Source organism: Andrographis paniculata, unplaced genomic scaffold, assembly GCF_009805555.1.
Source record: "Andrographis paniculata isolate CXL003 unplaced genomic scaffold, ASM980555v1 Contig98END, whole genome shotgun sequence".
NCBI classification, from domain to species: Eukaryota; Viridiplantae; Streptophyta; class Magnoliopsida; order Lamiales; family Acanthaceae; genus Andrographis; species Andrographis paniculata.
Window position 1 is genome coordinate 2602084 of NW_026137637.1, and position 27448 is coordinate 2629531.

A 27448-nucleotide genomic window follows, 5' to 3' on the forward strand; every position below is an offset into this window, starting at 1 on the left:
TGTGTATCATATATTAGTATATAATTATTCTTTAAATATATCAGTGTTTACAATATTAATTTCTTATATTATTTTTCTTGTGTATCTACACGAGAAATAAAAATGCAATATTTTTTCAAATAAATGATTATACAATTAAGTTTTACGTTATGTACTTTTATATAGAGTAATCAATACTTGAGTATTTGACATACATATTTATTATTTTACTTATATTAATTCGATCGGAATTGATATTTTATATATTTTTTTAATAATTGTGAGTATTTAAATATATACATTATTTATTCTCATTTTATCAATGTTTCTATGTAGAATCAATTCACTTGTTGCTTAATAATATTTACAAAATTAAGTATCACATACTAATTAATTTGTAAACGTTATTTAAATGCACAGATATCCATATGAATTTTTGAATCTACTATGACATATAAACCCTAAATAATAAATTCAATTTCATAAATTGTATAAAAAAAATACTTTCATAAGTCAACTTTCAACTTTCGTATATACTTTTCACATGAAAAAAATATATTTTTTTTAAATGAACATTTATACTTTTATTTTTTATTTTAGATACTTTTTTGTATTACATATATTGCAATCAACAATCATATAAAATATTTGAAATATTTGTTCACTGTATATTTATACTTTATTTTACTGAGATTGATACAATATTATAAATAAGTATTGTTTATTAAGGATTGCAAATATTTTTCAAAATTTATATACGAAAACATAATGAAAAATACATCAGATATAAGAAAATTAAATAAGGGCATTATAGGATTTATAAATAGACAGAGAAAGAAAAAGAATAAATTTATAGAAATGAAAGAGTAATAAAGAACAAATTAATGCATACCCTAATTAATAGAGAGCCCAAATTTTAAAATATTACCTATTATTATTATTAAATTTTAAGTTTGTAGTTTATATATATATATTTTTTATAATTATCCAAATAAATTTTAAAATTAAATTTTAAAATTATAATTATATATATTTTTTTCTCTTCTTTCTAACTGATCTCATAATATTTTTTTCAAATTCAATCGTCGTCTACAATTCTCTACTTCACACCCCTGTCGCACTGCACACACCCACTCAGACCAAACTCGTCTCACCTTCTCTCTTCTCTCTTTTCCCCCTCACTCAGTCATTCTCGCTTTTCGAACCTCCGAACTGTTTGTCTTTCATCTTCTTTTCTTCTTTTTAAATCAGTGATATTATTTTAAAAATATATTTTAATCATGTGTTTATAGGATTTCTAATTTATTTTTGCTTAGAGCTCCAAAAAAGTTCGAGACGACCCTGATAGGGAGTAAATAAAAATTTGAAAATAGATATAGAAAGTTCAGTGGAAGTTGCCCATAAAAATTCATAAAATAATCATAAAAGTAAAGAAAAATGTGACATCAACAAACACAATAGTGGCAAAAGATGATCTCCACCAATTGAGGCTTTTTTCCAACAAATACATAATAATAATAATAATAATAATAATAATAATAATATATCTTTGATATCAATGTTTAATTCCTTGCACTGTCAAATTTTTTGAATTTTTTAATTTGATTTATAGTTTCTTTTTTCGTTGCTTTTATACGTTACAGGAGTACAGATTATATATTAGGGGTATATACAGTTTTTATAATTTATATAGTTTGTCTCTCATTTATTTTTTATTTGTTTTAAAATTATCTTCTCATTTCTTTTACATATTTTTTCAAGAATTTTGATCATTCTTATTGTTTATATTTTTTGTTTTCTATTTGCTAAATTATGTTTTTTTTGCTATTCTTTTGCCATATAGGTTTTCTTACATTTTTTAAATGTCGGAGCATGATGTTTGAAGGTGGAATGTGCTATTACTTGAAGAGACTTCCGCCGATGTGATGTTGAAAAATGTTGATCAAACAATTGATTGCTACTATAATTTATCTTTCAGTCTATTTTTTTCGTTTCGATTTATTCAATCTATTTATACTATTTAATAATATTGTATTCACAATGTTTGATATTTTTTTAAGAATAGTTAATTTGGATGTCAAAAGATGTTCACTGGATAATCAGTTGTTATATTTTTCATTAAAGATATCGTCAATTATCAAATTCGATAATTTTTTTATTTCAAATTTAAAAAATAATTTGATTACTTTTATAGATTAGATTTTTATGATTTTTTTTATTTGATCTGTATAGAATTTGGTGCTAATTCATAAAATATTCAAATCTTTTACAAAGATTCTAACTTTGCATTGTAACAATACCGGTGAAGTAAATTTTAGGTAATATATCATCTATCTATATGATTAAATACATTGCAAATTTTTTATATATTTTATATACAATTTTTAATATAAATATGATACTAATTTGCAATAAAAGATAGTAACAAAAGTATGAATTTAAAATTGTCACACAAACAATCTTCGTTCATCTTTCGATATGAACTATTTTATTTTAGGGGAAAAAAATGGAATAAAAAATCTTTCGTTCATCTTCGTTCATTTTGGCGTTGCTACAATGCAACGCCAATTTTGATTTTGCAATAGCGTTGCTCTATATAATTTTTTAAATTTTTAAATTTTTTATTTTAATTTTAAATTTTATTTTTAATTTTTCTAAATTTTTAAAAAAATTATTTTAAATTATAAAAATAAAAAGTTGTTTAAAATAATAGGAAAAATTGAATATTTGAAGAATAATAGTGAAAAATGAATTATGATTGGAGTAAAATTACTATAGCAACTACATATTTAGAGTTAAAATTGGATAAATAGAAAATAGCCTTAGGTTTAGATCATATAGTTGACTTGTATTACAAGTTAACATGCTGAAATATATCAATTTTATATTAATAATTACAAACTTAACAAGTTATGACTAAAATTAAATAGTTTTGCTGAATTAATAGTTTCAGCATATCATCCATATTGTTTAATTTGTTATTTAGAGTAAATTTATTTTCAGAAGCTTCTAGTGTTTTATTATTATTATTATTATTATTATTTTATCTTATGTTTTAAGTTTATCATTTGAATTTAAGATTTGTCATAATTTTATTAGTTTGGTCTTCATTTAATCAATACATCAGCATGCTAACCATCAGCACAATTATATAAAGCACTACACAATTAATAATAATAATAATAATAAAAGATGTTTATTTGCAATAGCTGAATAGAGAGTTTTCACAAATCAAAATATGAAAAAGCAACAATATTCTCATTATTTAATTTCAAAAATAAAAATAAAATAAAATAAATATATGTATATATATATATATATATATTATTTTGTTATTTAAAAATCTTCATCATCATATGCTACCCTAAAAATACTCTCCGAAACACTGAACACGTTCCAAAAAAAGGATGTCGTCTGTACGGCCACCCATAAAAAATTTCTATTAATTTCGAGTCTCTTCAAAATTTCTCTTTCTCTGCCCTGTCAGCTCACGGGAATACGCAAGTTTCAAAACCTGCAACGTTAATTCACAAACAAAAATCAGTACAATGATGACGAAACAATGACAAAATGATGACGTCAAGAGTGAGAGAGAGAGAGATAACAGACTTGGGTTGACTGTTGTGATGTGACCGACGCCGTTAAAGTCGCAGCCGTTCTTGTCGGGTCTGTATTTGCTGTAATAAGAGGTCATGACAAAGGACGCCTGGTGGGTCATGTTTCCGGCGAAGCAAGGGCCGCCCGGCTGGATTGCCCGGCAGTCCGCGCCCTGACTGCACGCAAAGTCGATGCACATTTGGAGCGCCGCCTCGCTCGCCGTCGACCTCGGCACGCACCATGTCATCGCACCCGGTGGTATTATCGGCTGCGGCAACCCGAGAATCTGTATATGCTCAAATTAGTCACCACCCATCCACCCAAAAATAAAAAATAACTTTATTTACAATAAAACTTTTAACACTATTCATCTACAACTCAACTTGGACCTCTATTGAAATAATTATACCTCTATTTATATAGTAATATTTTAAAAATTTTTGATATTATTCAATTTTCAAAAATCTTATATACTATTTTGAAATTTCGAATCGATTTAATAATAATTTTTTAATTCAATTAAAAAAAATAAAAATAAATTTAAAGATCAGAGGATCACCGGTCCGCCATCCTTTTCAACGTGGTGGGGGTGGGGCTTTCCCTTGTCGTTGTTGCCGACGCGGGCGGCGCCGGCGGAAGCGGCAACGGCTAGGAACACAATGGCCGCCATGGCGAGAGTGGTCGTCGTTGAGGCAGCCATCGCTATCGTCGTCGTCGTCGGTCGGGTTTGTGACAAGAGAAGAGCGAGGGGCAGTTTTGCGACGGTGCTGGATCGGAGAGTTTAGTTTTATTTGCTGAAGATCTAACCAATGCTGCTGTGCTTTCATCGGACAATTTCTCTTCAATTTATACTCATTTGTAAGATCCTTTTTTAGTGGTCTTTAACAAATTTTGGGGTTTTTGTGGCTGCCCTTTGATAGAGAGAGAGAGAGAGAATTCCGCCATGGCTCAAGACCTTCTTGTGGTATACCGTAAATATATATATATATATATATATATATATGTGGCTGGGCTATGGGCAGAGAAATATTCATAACTAAAATTTATTTTATAATATCATAGATGGTTGGATAATTATTTTTATATATTTTCTCAATAATATAATTAGTTATTAAAAGGAGACATAATTGTTAATATATACTTCCTCCGTCCCGGGTATTTTGTCCACTTTAATATAAACACAGGAATTTACTAGAGATATAATTAGTAAATAATTAAAAATATATCAGTGAAAATAATTATCGTATAATAAAAATAATTATAAATTAAGATTAAGATAACTCATTAGTATAATTAAATTTAATATATATATATAAATTAAAATTTTAAAATAAAATTAAAGTGTATAATTCTTATTCAAAAAGAGAAAATGACAAAATAAATAGGACGGACGAAAACAGAAAAATGAACATGAGAAATGGGACCGAGAGAGTAGTTTATAGTATATTTTTTCAATAATATAATTAGTTATTCAAAGGAGATATAATTATTAATATATATTGATTGTATAGTTTATTTTATTATCATTAACCATCCAAAAATTATACTTCCCTCCGTCCCTTAACAATTTATCCATTTTTTCATTTGATCCATCCCATTGTATCCATTTTCTTTTTTATTAATTGTACTATCTACTTAATATTACAAAATACCCTTCTAATTTACAATATATTACACAAATATCATTACATTTATATCATACAATACTAATAATAGGGTTAATTTAGTCTTTTTACCTTTATTTCTACTTTATTCCAATATAATACTAATATTTCTAAAATTCCGTGCAAAAAACAAATAGATATATAAATATGAGACGGAGGGAGTATATACATAAAATAAAATTGTAAGAAGGTGTTTGATACATAAAAATAAAAATATTCTCATTCAGAGAATTTAAAATTGAGAAATAAATAATTTTTTATTTTTTATTTTTATTTATATTCTATGTGCAGAAAAATAAAGATAAGTGAAATTGAGAGTACAATGAGTGTTTATTTTATTTTCTTTTTTTTTTTATATTTTAATTTTTTCGATTTAATTTATGTTTTTTTACATGTTTTTTATTTTTATTACTATAATTTAATTTTTTGTATTATTTGAATCTCATAAAATATCATCTCTAAATTATTATTAAAATAAATTATCAAACTAAAAAATACAATAATATTTCTATTATTCAATTTATCATTTTTTAGTCATTGATTTATTTTTTTCAACAAGCAATATAACATATTTTCTTTATACGTTATGTTTTTTTATATTTCTTCATTAGATTTTTTATTTTACCAAACAAATGGATTAATCTTTATTTTGTATTATTTCTCTACAATTTCATTCTTTGTTATAATTTTTTTGTACCAGTGTGGTTGGTATATAGAAATATCTTTCATTTATCTTTTTTGTTTGAATGATATAAGTGAACTTAAAAAATAAATAATTTATATTTATGTGTTTTTATTTATTTAGATAAAAAAATACTAAAAAAATGATGCGTAGTGTTTATTAATTTATTTTTATTTTTATTTATGTTTTTGGTACTATTTAATATGAATTTATTATTATTATTTTTTATAGAAATTACACTATTTCAATTTTACAAAATATCATATCTAATTTATATTAAAATACTCACCATGTCTGCCTGGATCATATAAACATTTTGCGTTATTGTACTTAACATTAAAAATATCATTATATTTGTATAATTTTTTGTACAAATGTCCTTCTATTAGTATTACAAGACACTAACGAAGGTATTTTTGCAATTTTTCTTAATTTGTACTACGTTTTGATATAATGATTAATATTAAAAGATCAACACGTAAAAAGTAAATGAGACCCTTCAAGCCGGAATGAGGGAGTATAATTTTTTACAATTCTTTTAAAATTATGCTAATCCAATCTTACATCGCATCTAGTTTATTATTCAAACATGTGGATTTTCAATCACTAAAATATTTTTTTTACCGGATTCATTATTTTCTTTTGATCGATTTATCCAGATCACTTTATCTTTTACATTTCTCATACGAATTTTTCATTTTTATCAAACAAACAAAAAATAATTATAAACTCTACTCTTATTCTTTGCAATTTCATTATCCATATCAAACATATATCATATTGAATACCATATACATATAGATATACAATATAATATATATTTTTTAATATATTTCTTTTGATATATAACATTTTTTTTTGTTTATATTTATCAGATCTTTTACAATTTTCGGTTACGTTATATATATATATATATATATAATTTACTCAATTTATTTTAATTTATTTTCAAATTTCTAATTTTTATTATCTTTACATAAAATGATTCATAATAATCTTATTACTATTTATTCAAGGACACAAATAATAAAATCAAAATGAAATGAATAGAAATAGAAAGTTATTAGGTTGATCTTTGTATTTTTATTTTCCTAAGAGCAATTTTTTACGAACTATATTCTAGATAAATAATTTCTTGATTTCTTAAAAGTAGAAGTGAGCAACATCACTATTTGTGCCGAAATGATAATAAATAATAACTATTTTAAAATTTAAAATATTTTATGGTATTATAAATAAGGGTAAGTTATATAACAACCCATTGTATTTTACTAAAAATGCACAAAACATCTTATATTTTATTTATTTATTGCGCGAAATCCTCTCGTGTTAATGTAAAATTTGCACGAAACACTCTTCTTATCTAAAATTGATGCTTGGTTCTAAATAAAGACCTAAATTACGTAAGTTTTATACAAATAAAAAACATAAAATATTTAAATAATTTTTTTGAATAAAATAAATAAATAATTGATCAGTCATTTATTTTTGTAGTTTTTATCAAAATCACATAAAAATTTCTCTCCGAAAACTATAAAATGAAGGATGAATCAATTATTTATTTATTTTATTCAATAGAATTATTTAAGATATTTTGTGTTTTGTATTTGTATAAAATTTGCGTAAGTTAGATCTTTATTTAAAACCAAATATTAGTTTTGGACAAGGAGGGTATTTCGTGCAAACTTTACATTAAGACAAGGGTGTTTCACGCAATAAATAAAATAAATGGTGTTTTGTGCATTGGTGTTATATAAATTAGTGTGTTTGTTTGGGGGATTCTCCCCCAAATATACTATTCATTCTATTTTTTTCCCCTAAAAAATATTAAATCAAACACCTATTTTTTAATTTTTATATTATACTAAAAATCAATTTTACATTCGTCAACACCTATTTATATCACATCATACAACTATTCAAATTCAAAATTTTTATTATTCAAATCCAAACTCAAAATCCAAACCCCCAAACAAACACACAGTGTAGTTAACGTAATAGTGACTCATATTTATAGTCATCAAGTGCTCTTAATTTTCAAAGTCGAAGGAAAAATTCTTGTTAATTATTTTGATTGCATAGTAATTTTGCTAAAAAAAAAATGTTAGAGAGAAACTATTTGGTAGATTTTTAGAGATTTATTTATTTATTTTTACAGAACTCGATTTTGGGACAAAATTTGTAGGAAAATTCTTTTGGATGGTCCATTTGGGGTAGAATTTGTCGGAAAATTCTTTTAGTTGCTGATTTGTGTTGTAGTGTAGGTAATTCTGTTATAGTGTACAAATTTTTTATTTAATTTATTTTTTTATTTGTGTTGATTGAATTGAGTGATTTTGGTGAACTTTTAGCAGAAAATTTTAGGGTAAATTTTTGCAGGGATTTAATTTGATGAAAACTTTTAATAAAAAATATTTTGGTAATAGATTTATTTTGGTAATATCTTCTTCCCAAAGAAAGTACCATCGGTTTTTTTTTTTTTTTTCCGAGTAGATATTTAAATATTACTTATTATATTAATATTTATTACAAATAAGAAAAAGATAAAAATATCTTTATTAATCTATTATAATACAAATAAATAATATTTAATTTGTCAAATAAATTATACAAATATATAAAAAATTTAATGTTAAAGACAATAAATAAAAAAATAAATGGCAAGTAGTATTATTTTTTCGTTAACAAATTGTATTAATTTTTCTTCTCCTTCGATTCCTTCACTTCTCATCTATAAACCAAACATTATATTATCTACCTCCCATAAGAAGAGTACCATTAGTTTTTTATATGTTATCTTTGAATATTAATTATTATATCAATACATATTACAAATCAAGAGAAAATGACAAAAATATTGACCTGTCGCGCGGTCAATCAAATAATTCACATATTCCATGATCACAATTTAATGTCATACAAGGGAAGGGATCGTCTCCACGGGGATTGTGTGATTTATTCATTTGTGTTCTAATGTGGTAAATAATTTGGGGGAAATTTTTTTTATTATATAATGAAAATAAAACAAGAAAACAATTAAATTAAGGGAGAACTAGCTATTAAGGGGATGTTATGGCACTTGTGTTTTATCATTAATTCAATAAAATTAATTCTTATCAAAATATCAATAAATTGGTTATAGTTATTAACAAGCTCTGACAACTGACAACCAATTTTTCCTTACAGTGTAGGTAATTAAGGTACGACCATTAACTACCCCTAATTAAGCAAATAAACCTAGGTGCGCCCATAAGAAATATTGTCTAATCGCATTCTAATCTAGAAAAACCCAATTCAAAACAATTACTACCTAAGAGGAGCAATTAGATTTGATTGTCTAACCCCCAGGAATAAACTATTCAATCCGGTTGTCACCTATTCAAGTGCGAATACAATTACGAATATCCTACCTGAATTGACTTTAGATTATCAGACTAATTCAAATATCGGTACAAAAATATTCAATCAATCTAACAATCACAAACGTTATTCTCAAAATTAGACAAATATTGATAATTAAAAAGAACTTTTATAAAGAAAATTAAGAATCTCAAAAAATAAAAGAACCAAAATATTATCACCTCTCAAATCAGAAAAGTATCTATTCCATGATCAAATAACAAATAAAAAAAAAAAAGATAAAGTCATAGTGGGAGGGGAAATCTTCTCTGTCGATTTGCTCCTGCGCTATCTATGAGTCTGTCAGTCTCCTGCTCTTGTACGTATCTGTACTGGCCGTTCTCTTCTCCTCTAAAATGTGTGATCCTCCCATTTTTATTTAATTTTTGCCCTAATTATTTTGTAGTTGGGTTCTTGGGCCTTTAATTAAATTCTCATGTCACGAGGGTATAGTTAGTTATGGCCAAGGCTGTGCAAATCTGAATTTTTCTTTACTTTTTCTACCAATTACGCCAAATTTGATATTTGCCCTCTTCATAGAGCAAATAAACAATATGCATATAAATTAGGTAGAATCCAATCAAAATCAATCAAATATCGCATATAATATGAACATAAAACGCATGCAATTTCTAGCTATCAATTCTCCCCACACCTAGATCATGCTTGCCCTTAAGCAGAGATTCGAAATAAGCCAAAGAAATCGCAGGCGACTCAATATGACAAGATAATCCAACACAACCAGTTCAATCTGAAATCCAACACATCAAGCCAAGTCGACCTCACGAGATAAGTGTATGCCCACATGCTCTCTGAAGGAAATATGTGTATAATTAGTTCAACACTCAGATAGTGCAACAAACGATTAAAAATCAAATCTCTCTTACTTAAGATATTTGAATCTAGGATAAAGAATCAAAAGGGACTTTCAATAAGGGTTGTAGTGGGGCTTATGGTCAGGGGTAGAAAAACAAGGATAAACAACAGCTAAGAATGTCAGAAAAGAATACAATAAGAACACGATGCTAGCATATGAAAAACAAATCATTATAAACAATGAAATCCTTAATTTATTCACTACCCAAACTTCAATAATGAAATTAAATGAAAAATGAAAATACTTCATCAAGATGATTATTTTATTATTATTTTTTTTTTTGTTTCTTTTTCTTTTCTTTTTTTTGGTTTTTTTTTTTGTTTTTTTTTTTTTGTTTTTTTTCTTTTTGGCTTTTGTCTTTATATATATATATATACTTTCACTATCCATAATTATTCCTTCATACTATGACTTATTCGTACCCAAATTTCGTTTCTAACTAGTGCCGAAGAAATAAAGTGTATCACAACATGAATTTGAAGTAATTCTTTCTAACATAGGGTTCAAATCGGAGAAGGCTTAATCAAAAGAAGGGTATGAAGCTAAAAGACAGTTTATTATAAAAGAAAAAATAGGCTAAGAATGCTCAAATGGGCTAACTAGGCTCAAATGGGCTAACTAGGGGAATATATTGTGCTGAGTAATAAAGAAAGACTTAATGGGGTTACCTAATGCCTTTATCATTTTCAAAACACAAGACTCGATAGTTGCAAGTTCAACATGCATAATCACTCAGGTTCTAGGTCATCTAATTGAGCACTACAAATCACACCTAAAAGAAATTTCCAAAAGTTTGAATATATGCAATTTATTTTCTAATGTAACCTTTGGAACATAGGCTCAAATTCTCACAGGATTTAAACGTCAACTTGACTCAACATATCATCAATCAAATGTCATTAGTCATGCCAAACTAACCTATCACACAAATCACATTTCGCCCACTTCAGATAAATCTAAAAAACATGTGAAAAGACAGCAAATCAGACATAAAAAGTAGCAAAAAAAAAAAAAAAATTTGCCGAAAAATTTGCATAACTCCTCTCCTCACACCTAAAGTATGCATTGTTCTGAATGTAAAGAAAGCAATAGAAGAAGAGACGGACTTCCCTGGAGTCCGTAGCAGGTGTAGTAGTTGGAAGCTTTGCCTACGCCTCTTCATTTGATCGTGCACCATTTTTAAAGAGGCTTGAAGTTCATCCTTGCAAAACGATTAGCCAGACACAACATGAAATCTGCAAAATGAAATAACCGGCAACACAGGCAATATCTATCACCCAAATGCGACAAGTATTGAAATATATCACTTGGAGAAGATTAATTCCAGAGCACCAATAACAGGAATATAATATTTCATCTAAAAGAATCAGAATCAGAATTGCACAAACTAATTTTCGCCCCAATATTACCATAACGCAAGAAAAATTTGACATCAATATCAAACCAAATTCCTATATAGTAAGGACCAAAATTCAACCAGAGAATTCTAAAGTAGTCTAAGTAATCACCCAATTCTGAACATAGAATCCCAAAATTGACAGTATTAGGAATAAGAAATGAAGTAATACTACCGATGGTTTGGCGGAGGAGACCGTGGCTGTCGTCAGCGTCTGAATGTTCGTCTGGAGGAGGACTGGCGGAGCGATGGCGCTGTGGAATCGTTCTGGGCAAAGTTAGGATCGCGGAGGAGGGCGGCGCGGTGAAGAAGACTATCGCCGACGTCTGAATCGGCAGAGGAAGGAATCGGCGGCGTCTGGCGGAGGAAGGTGACGGCGTGATGGAAAGGGGGAAGCGTCTGGTGTGAACCGGCGAAGGCTCGGCGGCGTCTGGTGGAGTCTGGCGAAAAAGAGAAAGAAGAAGAATGGCGGAGGTGGAGGACGATCGGCAAAGGGCATCTGGTGGAGGAAGGCGATGGCGTGGCGAAGGACGTTCGGCGAAGTCGATGGGGAGAGAAGTGAGAGAGAGAGAGGGGGAAAGGGAAATAGATTAGGATTTAGAAATTTATTTATTTATTTATTTTGGGAATTTAGGGTTAAAATTGGGTAGACAGAGAGAAGAGGTAGTGTGATAGATAGTGTTTTTTCATGGTCATGACTAAATACCATCTCTTATTCTAGAAATTGGTTAGGTAAAAAAGGTTGGGTGAAAAACAAATAGCATGCGAGGTGCCAATTAGTCATGACGATGACTAAAAGTCACATCTTGACTTGAAATTTATTTATTTATTTATTTTTTTTTTTGGGAGGTTTAAGAAAATTGACGCGCCTTCGCCAAGAGCCAGTAATTATTTTCCAAATGACCTGCACCACACCAAACAAAATCATTAGCAATTAAACAATAAAAATAAATAAAATTAAAGAAAGCAATTGAATGATTTGGGTTGTCTCCCAAAAAAATGATTTTCTTTATAGTCTTTGAGCTAGACTTCGTCTCGCATCAATCTTAAATATCAAAATCGGCAAAGGGTGCCGCCTAGGATCAAGTGAGGGTCCCTCGTGGTATAATTTGAAGCAATGTCTATTGGCCACACACTTTTTTTCGGCTTAAAATTTTGATTCTCCTTATAATACTTTTTTGCTACCAGCAATGGTGATCCCTTGAGAATCCATCTCAACTTTTCAACAATCGTTTTTTTTCTCTTACTCTCTCCGGTTGGTCTTTTTCTAACTGTTTTGTCAACACAATTTTTCATTTATTCTCATTACCAACTTCATAAGTTTCATGCATCACAGAATTAATAACATTAATTGCATATAATGATTCAGATTCAATAGGACATTTGATGGGATTAAAAATATTGAAATGAAATTCTTCTCCATCAAACTCCAAGCTGAGTATGCCCTTTTTAACATCTATCTTTGTTCCTGCAGTGCACATAAAAAGTCTTCCTAACAAAAGAGGCGGTGGATTAAAGCAATGTGCATCGTGCATATCAAAATATAAAAATCAACAGGAAAAATTAAGTCATTCACTTAAACTAGTACATCTTCTATCATACCATCAGGATAAACATTGGTTCTATCAGCAAGTTGAATAATAATTCTTGTTTCTTTTAGGGCCCTAGATTTAAAGAGTCGTATATTGATCGTGGCATGACATTAATAGTAGCTCCTAGATCTAGCATAGCCTTAGTTATCTCAATTTTTCCAACCTTACAAGGGATAGAAAACATACCTGGATGACCTTTTTTAGGTGGTACCTTTCTTTTGAGAACAGCAGAAACGTTCTCACCCGCTATAATGTACTCATCCCCTCGCAATTTTCTCTTATTGGTGCACAGTTCTTTAAAAAATTTTGCATACTTAGGGATTTGGTTGATAGCTTCCAGGAGCGGGATATTAAGTTTCACCTTCTTGAATATTTCCATCATCTCTTTTCGTTTGTTTGCCTTTTGTGGTTTCTTCAACCTGTCAGGAAAATGAGCTAATTTAGCTTAAGTAGGAGGAACATAGTTAGGAGGTACCTTTTCGTGAAGTTCATCTTCTTTTTCAATCTCCATCTTAATATGATCCTCATTCTGTTTCTTTGAGATAGGAGGTGGACCTTCCAATTCCTTTCCACTACGAAGGGTTATAGCACTTGTATTTTTTGGATTAGGCCGGGAGGAACATTCAATCATCGTGTCACTGCAGATAGTGATGGCGCTGACATTTGCTGGATTTGGCTCAGGCTGAGCGGGCACTTTCCTCTTTCACGTAGATGTCTCACCTCCTCTAACACTTGATTGATCTGACCTTGTAATTTGTCAACTGTCGATCTCATCTCTTGTTGGAACTTTTTTGTCTCTTGTTGGAACTGCAGGGTAGTGGTAGCCATAGACTTCACCAAGTCTTCCAAAGACGGACTGGAGTTGCTTGTGGGTGCTTGGAGCGGCTGTTTCTCATAGAAACGAGGTTGTTGTATCTGTTGGATTGCTCTAAATGGTTGAGGAACATTACTCTGCTGTGCGTTTCCATAACACAGGTTTGGATGATCTCTCCAGCCTGGATTGTAGGTGTTGGAGTACGGGTTGTACACTGGAGGTCCATTCACACCATAGTTTACAGCGTTTACATCAACTGCATAACCTTCTTGGAGGGTCGGGCATGCATCCGTATGGTGGCCTGCACTTGTGCATATTCCACATGCTTTGACTTGGACACTCGAGTTAGAAATTTCCACGATCATCTTGTGAACAAAGCTCGTCAACTCATAAAGTTGTTGCTGCATCGATTGGATAAAGTGGTCGTTACTGTTTCCGCTCGTCTTTCCAACATCCCTCGAACCAAATTGCTGTATGTTTTCAGCAATCCTCGCAATAAGATCCCAAGCTTGTGCTGACGTCTTATTTACTAGAGCTCCACCATTTGCGGCATCGATGATGTTCCTGTCCATCAATGACAAACCATTTTTAAAATGTTCAATCAATAATTGAGGGGGAATTTGATGTTGTGGACATTTAATAATAAGCTTATTAAATCGCTCCCAATATTCATGGAGCGTTTCACCTTATTGTTGTTTGATATCACATATCTCCTTCCTCTGAATCGCAGCTCTGGAAGTTGGAAAGTACTTCTCCAAAAAAAATTTCTTCATGTCATTCCATGTATCGATGCTTCCAGGTGGGAGATAGTAGAGCCAATCCTTTGCAGCATCTTTGATCGAGAATGTGAAGACTTTGAGTTTGATCTGTTCATCAGTAACACCTGGTGGTTTCATGCTGGAGCACACCATGTCGAACTCTTGCAAGTGTTTGTGAGGTTCTTCGTCTGCAAATCCATGAAAAGAAAGCAGTAAATGAATTAAGCCAGATTTCAGTTCAAAAGCATATTGTTATTCAAAGTGGGAAAGTTAATGCATAAGGGATGCTGCGTCAAGTTGGGAGCAACCAACTCTCTTAGAGTGCGGGTATCCTCAGCCATGACAGTCTCTTGATTACTTTCAGAGTCGCTAGAGTTAGAGATTTTGAGGTGGTTTAAAGATTCTGCTAGCTTTGCAACTTGAGCAGCTTTTCGTCGTTTGGCATCCTTTCGCAGCTTTCGCTCAACCTTCTCGATCTCAAGATTAAATATCAGTTCACCTGTACGAGAAGAACGGGTCATAAATAGGAGGATAAATAAAAATAACACAAAAGAATAAAACAAAGCGTCAATCCCCGGCAACGGCGCCAAAAATTGACCTTTTGCGCGGTCAATCAAATAATTCACTATTCCGTGATCACAATTTAATGTAATACAGGGGAAGGGATCATCTCCACAGGGATTATGTGATTTACTCTTTCGTGTTCTACTGCAGTAAATAATTTGGGGGAATTTTCTTTTATTATCTAATGAAAATAAAACAAGAACATAATTAAATTAAGGGAGAACTAGCTATTAAGGGGATGTCTGGCTCAACGGATGATGCAGTTATGACACTTGTGTTTTATTATTGATTCAATAAAGTTAGTTCTTATCAAAGTATTAATAAATTTATTATAGTTATCAACAAGCTCTGACAACTAAATTTTCCTTACAGTGTAGGTAATTAAGGTACAACCATTAACTACCCCTAATTAAGCAAATAAACCTAGGTGCGCCTATAAAAAAATATTGCCTAATCGCATTCTAATCTAGAAAAATCCAATTCAAAACAATTACTACCTAAGAGGAGCAATTAGATTTGATTGTCTAACCCCTATGAAGGAACTATTCAACCCAATTGTCACATATTCAAGTGCGAATACAATTACGGGTATCCTACCTGAATTGACTTTAGATTATCAGAATAATTCAAATATCGGTACCAAAATATTCAATCAATCTAACAATCACAAATGTTATTTTCAAAATTAGACAAACATTGATAATTAAAAAGAACTTTTATAAATAAAATTAAGAATCTTCAAAACAAAATAACCAAAATATTATCACCCCTCAAACCAGAAAAGTATCTACTCCATGATCAAATAACAAAGAACAAAAGAAAAAGATAAAGCCATAGCGGGAGGGGAAATCTTCTCTTTCGATTTGCTCATGTACGATCTATAAGTCTGTTAGCCTCCTGCTATTGTGCGTATCTACTCTGGTCGTTCTCTCTTCCTCTAAAATGTGTGATCCTCCCTTTTTTATTTAATTTTTGCCCTAATTATTTTGTAGTTGGGTTTTTGGGCATTTAATTAAATTCCCATGTCAGGATGGTATAGTTAGTCATGACCATGACTAATTGGGTGGTGCAAATCTGAATTTTTCTTTACTTCTTCTACCAATTACGCCAAATTTGATAGTTGTCCTCTGCATACAGCAAATACACAATATGCATATATATTAGGTATAATCCAATCAAAATCAATCAAATATCTCATATGATATAAACATAAAACGCATGCGATTTCTTGCTATCAAATACATATATTATTCTCTAATAATACAAATACAATGACATTTGTGAAGTAAATTATATAAATATAAAGATATTTTTAATGTTAATTATAATGACACAAAAGATAAATGATTATGATTTTATGTTGATTCTATCCTTCCCCCCCCCCCTCATTTGAATAAAAAAGCACTAATGTGCGAACCCCTTGTTCTATACGGTCGATTGATGACATATGTCTTGGTGCAGGTACGTGTTCTGTATAATTCTTTTATATTATAGGGTATACGCAGGCTTGTTGCGCACAGGAGACAGCTGTTCTGGACCTCAGCGCAGACACAGCCCAGACGCAGGACGTGTCAACTTCTGGGCACGTTACACTATAGTGTGTTTAGTTATATGTTGAATTTAAGTTTATACAATACTTTTATTATTTTTTTAAATAGTAAATTATATGATACTATTCAAAATTTTCTATTTATGTTGTTTTTTAATAAATAAATATATTTCTATATATATTTTATAAAAAATTATTTTTCTTATAAAATTAATATAGATTATTATAAATATATATTTTTTCGTCCTTTAAATAAGTATCTAAATATTTTTTTCATATAATTTCATGTATGTTAGTATTGCATTAATATGTAATAGAAATAAAATTAAAATGACAAAAATAATTTTATTAATATTCTATAATATAAAAGTAATGATATTTGAGTAATATATATTATAAATTATAAGGATATTTTTTATATCACGGACTCAACAACCCATGCTGCTAGTCCCTTTCATGTCCCTTCAACAAAATGATATATATACACTATTTATATATCACATACACAATGTGCATATATACACTGTATTAGAGGCACACTGGGCCTGGGCCTGGGCCACAAAGGGGTTGAGGATCCCGTCCAATTTTTAATATTTTCTCCGTCCCATATAAAAGATAATATTTGGATTCGGTACGGAAATTTAGGTAAATAAAATAAAATGAAAAATTAGGTGATGTGATAAAAAAAATATATATATTTATTTATTTCATTTGAATAGTGTGATGAGATAAAGTGTATTAATTATTTCATATTTATATTGCAGGACATACCAAAATACAAAATATTGTATGAGACTAATGAAGTATTATATAGATAATACAGTTGCAAATGAATAGTTAGAGTTTGATATAGATCAAAATAAAATAATAATAATAATAATTGTTTGTTAAGAGATCAAAAGAATATACTTTTTATTTATTTGATATAAATGATATTCTTATTTTATACTTTATTAGAATATATATTTTTAAAATATTTAAATGTATTTTTTAATTATATATATATATATATGATACATAAATTAAATATATATTTTTAAAAAATAATTCAACTTAAATCCCAACAAGAAACCAATTAGTGGTGTGTTTGTTTGGGGGATTGAATTTTAAATCCACTACCTATTTCATTTTTTTCTTCCAAAAATATCAAATCAAATATCTATTTTTCATTTTCTATATTATACTAAAAATCAATTTTACATTTAAAACATCACATCAACACCTATTTATATCACATCATACAACTATTCAAATTCAAATTTTTTACTATTCAGATCTCAACTCAAAATGCAAACCACAAAACAAAAAAATTTCAAATCACCCCGGCCTAATTTATATCATTATTTTCCCAGACGCCCCTAAGTCTTATCTTGTCACACATGGTTCGCCTAGCGTGACTTGCTTGTCGAGCCTAGTTTGCAGACTATTATATTCGGCCGGAGGTTTATCTAGAGTGCACTCGAAGTGTAGCGACCGCAAATTCTCACATTATTAAAAAGAAAAAAAAGATATTTTTATCTTGTACTTTTTATAGTATAAAAAATAACAAATATAAATGAAACACATTACATAGATTCAAATAATAAAAATTTAATCTAATCTAATGGATATAACGAGATAATAATAGAAGAATTTAATAATAGAAATATAATATAAACTATAAATTAAATCACTAAAATACTTCAACATCTCTTTAAACTCAGCTGGTATAGAAGAAACAATTTGAATTTTCAAAGAGATCGAGGATAACGTGCCAAAACCATCAACCGTGTCAGAGTTAGAAACAGTGCTTTCAATTGAGTTAGTTTTGGAAATGAGACTTTCAACTAAGTCGAAAACAAGACCTTCAATGCAGTCATAAATAATGCTTTGTATTGAATCACGAAAGCAATCAAAGGACGAACATAGAATTTATTGAATATCGAAAGCCAAATTGACAAAAAAATAAATTTGATATCTAAGCAATTTCAGATGGATCTCAAAATCAAAAGACCTATGGGTGACCCCAGTCGCCAATATAACAAAATAAAATCAAAAGCTCAGATGAACTCAAACAGGCAAACTGATCACATAGGCTTGTAAAAAAAAAAAAAAATTCAGGATAAAGCCACAAGAATATGATGACCGGAGCCATTGTCATGCACCATTGATGAAAACCTACGTTGGAATGCATCATCAGCGCATATGGGCCACACGCACTGTAGTTTTCCGTGAAACTTCGGTGGCCAACCGATTTTTGGACAGAGGATTTGACGGTGGAGCTAATGTTGATTAGTGATGAGCGAAAAGATGGAAAACTTTTAGACAACAATTTTGATTTTTTGTTCTTTTAAACAAAATCAAAATCGGAATAGAAAAACTAACAACTTCAGACAGTATCTCATAACCGGTATGTTTGAAGTTGAATGTACCTAGAAAAATGTAAATTAATATATATAATCAAATAAAAACGATAAATTCAAGAAATTGGATATTATTCATAATTAAATTAAGGCTAAATTGTAGAAAATCCACATGTGATTTCACGAAATTGCGTCAAATTCCTCATACTTCTAAAACTGCCTCAAACTCCTTTGTGGTTTCATAAACTCTGCGTCTAACCTCTTCGGCGGTCCTTATTTAACGGTATTTGACCTAAATGCATCCAAACTGCGAATAAATTTTATAAGCTCAATTTCTAAACCTCTAAAATTACAAATATATTTATTTTTTTATATTTAGTCTAAAAATAGTAAAAATAAATTCTTAAAACCTGAGAAAAATAACTATTTTTGAATATATTTATTATTTTTTTAGGTTAAATATAAGAAAAATAAAAATATTTGTAATTTCAGGGGTTTAGAAATTGAGATTTTAAAACTTATTCACAGTTTAGGCGCATTTAGGTCAAATACCGTTAAATAAGGACCGCCGATGGGGATTAGACGCAGAGTTATGAAACCACGAGGAAGTTTGACGCAATTTTAGAAATATAGGGAATTTGAAGCAATTTCATAAAATCACAGGTAGATTTTGTACAATTTAGTCTAGAATTAAATACCTATAAATGTGCGTGAAACATACTTAATAAATTCAAATCATAACTAATAGTTATAATAGATATAATCAAATGAAACAATACAATCTAATAATAAAAATTTAATTTAAATTATAGAAAAATCACTAAAATATCTCAAACGGTGGTTAGGATGTTGACGGGTGAAATCGTACTTGATTTGGCCTATTAGCAAATCAAAATGAAACAATTAACAATTCATTACAAAGTAAATATTATCTTCGTCCAGTTCTAAATGTCTCATTTACTTTTTGTGTGTTGATATTTGAATATTAATTATTATATCAAAACGTAGTACAAATTAAGAAAGAATTGCAAAAATACTTCCATTAGTGTCTTATAATACCAATAGAATGGTATTTGTATAAAAGATTATACAAATATAAGGATATTTTTAATGTTAAATACAATGACGTTGTTGATGATAAAATTTCAACAATAAAAAGTAAAATTCGAAAATATCTTTCGAACTTGAACATTAAAGCTTGGAACTATAAATTCTCAAGTGATAAATAAAGAGGAAAAAGGAAAGCTGAAAAGGATAACTGGAAAATTAAAATGATGATCCCCAATGAGATTCTCTTAGAATATTTTTCAGACTGAATATGCCCATCTCTATCGCTGAGGTTGCTTATATACGTATCAAACCAAACCATCTAGAACCGCTTCCATGTCGGTAACTGTAAAAAAGCACTTCCACATCGGTAACCGTAAAAAATCGCTTCTTTGTCGGTTAACGATCTGAACCATCCGAAATCGCCTCTTAGTCAGTAACCTTTGTGATCAACCAACCATTCATCCCACCAAAATTGTTTCTACGTTAGTAACCTTTGTGACCAACCGACTAACAGTAAAAACTGTCCGTAGGGGCAACCGTCCGACCAGCCTAGCCCCAACCATCCGACCGAATGACTCTGGCTCTCTACTCGCCACTGGGCCCATCTATTACATCTTTCATGGGCTCAAACCCTAACCTCATTTTTTTGTGTTCAACAACTTGCCTCCTCCTCCTCTGACTCTCAAACGTCACTCTTGATCGGTGCAAGAAGTGACGGTTAGGAGTCTGTAACTACCAACCTCATTTTTTTGCGCGTCAATTCGGTTGTCGGCAAGGTATTCATTGCTCTCTTGCCCGACCACACTACCAACTTCTTCTAAGTAACCACCAACCGACCTGCCAACAGCCGACCCTTCGGCCACAAACCCTCCGGCGGTTGAGCTCCCGTCTTTTGGTCCCCCCGGCGGCTGGTCCTTCCAAAGCCGGCCAACCAGCGGCTGACTCTCCCGAGGCCAACCGACTTCCCGCTGGAGAGGATTCTGGTAAACATATTCTGAGGCCAACCGACTTCTCGTTGGACGACTATCTCCAATCCTTCCCATGTGAGGCCGACCAACTTCCCCCAACTGGGCCGTGAAGCGTCCCACATGCTCAATAGTAGAAGGCCCATCATCTCCTGAGAATGCGTGAAAGTCGGGTGGTCGATAATTTCTGGGAAGAGGATGTTCATTGATGATCTACTCAAGGAATGGCCGTGATATGCGGGCCTATTGATAACCTGTGGAGTCATAGCGAAATGGACCCTCAAGACGTGTGCGACGCCGTATGGGTCCAATCCGACCAGATGATGATCTGGAACTGGAATGGGATCGTGAGTATGATCTCCAGGTCGGTCATTCCTCTGTCCAGGTCAGTCATCCCTCCGAGTCCCCAGAGAAATAGTATTTGGAAAAGTGAGGGGAATTTTCCATCTCTCGGCCTACTAGGGGCTGTAGCACTTTGAATGGTGCTATCCACGAACGACGGCCCTGCGATAGCACTTGGAATGGTGCCGTCCACGAATGACGGCCCTACAAAATTTGCCTAAAAGCTCGAATGAGACATTCCTGGAGGTGAAGGCTCAGAGTGAAGTGTAACTCTCAACATGGCTTAATCTAACATGTTTAGTATCAAGTTTTGTTGCTCGTGCAACATTATCTGCAAGGTTGTTGTTTGTTGGTTGTTCATTTGTTGAACATGATTTAACCATTCATATGGTATTTAGGAGACGATTTCCGTAGTGGGAATTGATGGTTGCATTACCGTGGTGGCCCCGATGGCTGTGTGAGGCTTTGAGATTGAGAACCTGCCGTAAGATTCATTGCAACGACTCGACCAAATCGGAGTATGAAATTTTCGTACGTAGGATCAACAATTTTGCCTTTCTCCCACTGTGGTCGTAAATTTGTCGATGGTAAAATTTCAACAATTAAAAGTAAAATTCAAAAATATCTTTCAAACTTGAACAGTAAAGTTTGGAACTATAAATTCTCAAGCCATAAACAGAGAGGAAAAAGGAAACTTGAAAATGATAACTGAAAAACTAAAATAATGGTCCCCAATGAGATTATCTTGAAATTTTATCTGATTGAAGATGCTCATCTCTATCACTGAGGTTGCTTATATACGTATCAAACCAAATCGTCCAGAACCGCTTACATGTCGGTAACCGTAAAAAACTGTTTCCACGTCGGTAATCGTCAAAAACCGCTTCTTCGTCGATTACCGATCCAAACCGTCTGAAACCGCCTCTTAGTTGGTAACCCTTGTGACCAACCGACTAACAGTCTCAAGACCCACACTCAGATGAAAACTGTCCGTAGGTGCAACCGTCCGATCAGCCTGGCCCCAACAACCATCTGACCGAATGACGCTAGCTCTCCACCGGATCACTATTGGGCCCATCCATTCATCCTTCATGGGCTCAAACCATAATCTCATTTTTTTGAGCTCAACAGACGCAAAAAGTAAATGTGGTCTTTAGAGGCGAATGTAGGGAGTATCGTATTACCAAGTAGTACATTAATTCGAAATAATTAGCATTTTATCATAAGACAAATAACATATATGGTGTTAGTATGTAGTAGTAAGATTTGCTACTAGTTTTTTTTTTATAAATATTTGTTAATTATGTCTAATTATAATATATTTATTACATTAATTATATAATTTACTATTAAAATACGTGTGTTATATTACTTCCTCCATTCTTTATAAAAGTATCCAAATATTTTTTGCACGGAATTTTATGTATATTAGTATTATATTTGTATATAATATGAATAATATTAAAAATGACAAAAATAATTTTATTAGTGTTATATGATATAAAGATAATAATATTTATGTAATATATTGTAAGTTGTAAGAGTATTTTTAATGTTATATAAATAGTACCGTTACTAAAAGAAAAATAAATATTTTGTTATAAGACGAACTAAATTAAAAAAATAAATAATTTGTTAAGGGAGTGAAATAGTATGTTAATATTTATTAGCTAATTCTGGGTGGGTAGATTCTGCCTGGCCAGAAATATTAAAAATAATAATCAATAAATTATTAGTATTACTGACAAATTCTTAGACCCTTGTACATTTCATTAGAAATTTTTATATATATTATCATAAATGATTGAACAATCATTTATATATTTTATCAATAATAATTAGTTATAAATACGATATATAATTATTAATATAAAGTATATTAATTGTATAATTTATCAATGTAATATTATATACATATGCATATATATAGTTTATTAATTTCTATATGTTTATCATTTAATATTATTTATTTTAACATATAATATTATTTTAGGTTTATATTTGTTAGATTTTTTGTTTTGTCAATTTGAATTATGATAAATTTAATTTAATAATTTCTATTTAAATAATTAATTCAATTTATTTTCTGTTTCAAAATTTATTAACTTTTGCATTTTAATATAAAATAAATAATGATAATTATATTTCGATTTATTGTAAAGACAAAACTACAAAATAAAATATAATAAATATAAATATTTACTGATGATCTTTTTTTTTTAAGCGAAAATTTCATAAATTATATCGAAAATAAAATTTACTTGATTTCTTGAAGGTACAAGTAAACAGTATTATTTTTTTTGAAAATACAAATAATAATGTTAATAAATATTCAATATTTTTTATTTTAAATGTGTCAAGTGAAATACGCAATTAAAAACTTTAAAATTTTTCAAAAGTCTTCTTATTACTTATCCTAAGATAGGTTTGTTCAAACGTTGTGGACCGCCGATTTCAGTTTATCGAAAAGTCAAATCTGAACCTTTCAAATTATAATTTTGATTTCGATTTGAACTCCCGATTTATATTTATTCATTTTTAATAATTTTCTTTTATAATATTTAATTTTAGTAAAAAATAATTAATTCAATTTTAATTTTATTTAAATATATATTATTTATTAATTATATAAATAACAGTAATTGATTAGATTTATGGTATAAAAAATTATTAAAATAATAAAATAATAAATAGTTAAAGTAAATATCAATTACAAAATATTATTATATTAAATAATAATATATAATCTAAATTAAATTAATTATATAATAAAATTTATAATATGCACCACTATAAATATTTGTTTTTACTAATATTAATATTATTTTAATTTTATAAAAAATTAATACTATAATTAATATTTTTATCCTAATTCATTACATATTCAAGCCGCAGCCGCCCACACCCAGATTTTTTTTCTATCTTCTCTTTTTTTCTTCATCTCCCTTTCTCCCTCTTTTTTTTTGTTCCCTAATTTCTCTTTTTTTCTTCATCTCCCTTTCTCCCTTTTTTTTCATCATCTTCTCCCACCGTTCCAACTACGTATCAGGTTAATATATTTTAAAAAAAATAAAATAAAATAAAAATGCAATATGCAATGTTCAAACTTAAACCGCCGGTCAGAGAAAAAATTTGAAACTGCAACTGTCGACGAATAAATATTCTCCCTTTTCAATATCAGTGAAAATAAAGTTATGCCCTAGGAGTTTTACAAAGTTCTAATTCTAATGACTAAACATTGGTTTCTATTCACTTTTTTGTAAAAGTGAAGATGTTTCAATTTCAATTTTGATAGAAGTTCTAATTCTAATGACTAAACATTGGTTTATATTCACTTTTGATAGAAATGAAGATATTTCAACTTCAATTTTGATAGAAGTGAAATGAATTGCTTAAGAGTTTTATTTTCATTCATAATCTATTTCAAACTTTTTTGAAATGTATAATTTTATTTGTTCTTGCCAACATTATTCAAATAAAAAATTTAAAAAAAAAATCATTTACCAACAACAATTTTTATTCATAATCATAAGAAAATGATACATAAAACAAGAACAATAGAAAATAAACTAAGAAACTCTGATATATCAGAAAATAAGAACAATAGATAATAAACTAAGAAGCTCTTCCAATAACTCCTCGTAGAATATCATTGCGGTTGGTAGAAGAATCAGACAGAACAAAAACATGAATGTCTTTTTTTTTTCTTCTCTTCGACAATCTCGAGATATAAATCATAAGCGTTCATCAGTGGCTCTTTCTTCCAAAAGAATCTGGCTCACAAACTACTTCCCACAATATGAAATGAATCGGTTCAATAACTTTAAAATATCTTTTTTCAAACCAGAATGTTGAATCCTAGAATGCTCATACATGGTTTCTAAACTTTTTGGAGATGAGGCACTGTCCATTCTTTTTTAAGGATGGATTGTTTGCTTGGAGTACCGGCCATAGTTTAGAAAATAAGATAGATTAGCGTTGTTAACGGAACAATGAATTTATAAACATTTAAATTTTTATTTTTGGATTTAAAAAAAAAAAAAAAACCTTTCATGCCTATTTTCTATGTCGCTATTTAATATCTCTTAATAAATTAGTGTCTGTACAAATTCTTAGATAGACTGCATTTAATATATTATATATAATTATATATTATGAAAAAATTGAACGTTATATTTAATTTCTAATTTGATATTATTTTTTCAATGGATAAATTTTAATTTAACAAAATATTTTATATATTTTTTATAGGACAAATGCTATTATATAAAATATTTAATTGAATGCGGTTAAAATGTCTAATATTAAATATATATATATATATGAAATATTAAAAATGTGTTAAAATATTTAAATTAAAACAAACACATAAATCTTTCATATTCATGCGCAATTTCGACAATCGCTTTATTATACTCCTGAATATCCTTAAACTTCAAAGGAAATTTCGACATTATATACCACAAACAATATCGATGTATAGTGTCTGGCAACACCTCTCTTATTGCTATTTTAATGCTTTCACATTGATCGGTCAATATGGCTTTAGGTCACACACCATCCATTGCTTGAACCCAATTTTCGAAAAGCCATTTAAATGAAGTTGAGTCTTCGCGTGTCACCAAAGCACACCCTAGCAATATAGATTGACTATGATGATTAATCCCAACAAAAGCTCCTAACGGCATTTCATACTTATTGACAAGATATGTCGTATCAAAGCTCACTACGTCATTGAAGTCTCCATATGCAACTCGACTTGTCGGATGAATCCACAATACATTTCTTAACCTCCCCTCATCATCAATGTCTATCACATAAAAATATTTCTATCTTGATGTTTCAATCTCCCAAAAAGCTTTCGAATAGCTTTTGCATCTCCATCACCCAATCTTAATATTCTCCTATTCTCTATAAAATTCCTACAATCTTTTGGAAGACATCCAATGTTTTCAGGACCACCAGCTTGAACTTCACACAATCGAATGTTCTTACTTGGTCTTATACCCGCAATGTCGTTAGCCTCCAATTGTCTCTTCATGTGTACACCAATTTTTCTATGAGCCGGCATTAAAATCGACATATTTGGATTAAGATCATGATTGTGTGTTGTAACTACTTTCGAAATAATCAATGATCCATCTTCTTACTTTATGGCATTGAAATAGATGGACATCCTACTCTTTTGGAAATCTTTTGTGTAGATGGTAGTGATTTATCACATGCCATATACGCATATTTTTCCTTTGTTAATGCTCTCTTTAAAACGCTAAATCCAGACTTTCTCGCATACTCTTGATAGTGTTGAAATATACTTTCATAACTATCATATATCATTCCTGTACATGGTCCATCAATCTGTTCAAATTGATTTTCTTCTGGATTTGCGTCAATGTTAACAGGTTCCTGATACATTATTAATATTTATTTTAAACATTATTTCAAAATAAAATTAAGACTATTTCATAATAATAATAATAATAATAATAATAATAATAATAATAGTTGTTATGATAAGTGACGAATGGACTAAAATGCATTATTAAAACTAATAAAACTAAAAAAGTTAATTAAAATTTGCTATTAAAAAAATTAAATATGTTATTTACGAAGACTATTGATCAATATATAATTAATGGAACATAGTTTTCATAGCTATAATATATTTTTCAAAACTATGATATATTAATTTTTATTTTATTTTTACTGAAAAATTAAGTTTTATAATTTGGTTTTTTTTATTTTACATGTGTTTAGTTACTTTTTGAGAAAATTGTTATGATATTTTTTATTTTATGTTCTTATTTATTTTAATATAATATTTATATATGTATTTGGAAAAATAAAAAAAAAATATCTAAATATCAATAATATTTTT

General features: G+C 29.6%; 1 protein-coding gene and 1 non-coding gene across 2 annotated transcripts; one reads left to right on the forward strand and one right to left on the reverse strand.

Annotated features, from left to right (window-relative positions):
• Positions 1 to 3302: 3302 nt before the first annotated feature.
• On the reverse strand, positions 3303 to 4440 carry LOC127243946 (major pollen allergen Ole e 10-like). The gene is made up of 3 exons (XM_051264193.1): positions 4136 to 4440; positions 3589 to 3862; positions 3303 to 3493 (listed from the first exon to the last, which is right to left on the reverse strand). The coding sequence occupies exons 1-3, from the start codon at positions 4274 to 4276 to the stop codon at positions 3468 to 3470; spliced, it is 441 nt and encodes a 146-aa protein (XP_051120150.1). The 5' UTR covers positions 4277 to 4440; the 3' UTR covers positions 3303 to 3467.
• Positions 4441 to 14618: 10178 nt separating this feature from the next.
• On the forward strand, positions 14619 to 14725 carry LOC127244001 (small nucleolar RNA R71). Its single transcript, XR_007837078.1, has one exon. It is a non-coding gene; the product is annotated as a small nucleolar RNA R71 (small nucleolar RNA).
• Positions 14726 to 27448: the final 12723 nt, after the last annotated feature.

Excerpts from the sequence above, each read along its gene's own strand:
- LOC127243946 (XM_051264193.1), bottom strand. The coding sequence starts at position 4,276 with ATGGCTGCCTCAACGACGACCACTCTCGCCATGGCGGCCATTGTGTTC. Across the intron at positions 3,863-4,135 it reads TTGAAAAGGATGGCGGACCG|ATTCTCGGGTTGCCGCAGCC; the intron begins GTGATCCTCTGA and ends GAGCATATACAG. Across the intron at positions 3,494-3,588 it reads CATCACAACAGTCAACCCAA|GTTTTGAAACTTGCGTATTC; the intron begins GTCTGTTATCTC and ends TTAACGTTGCAG.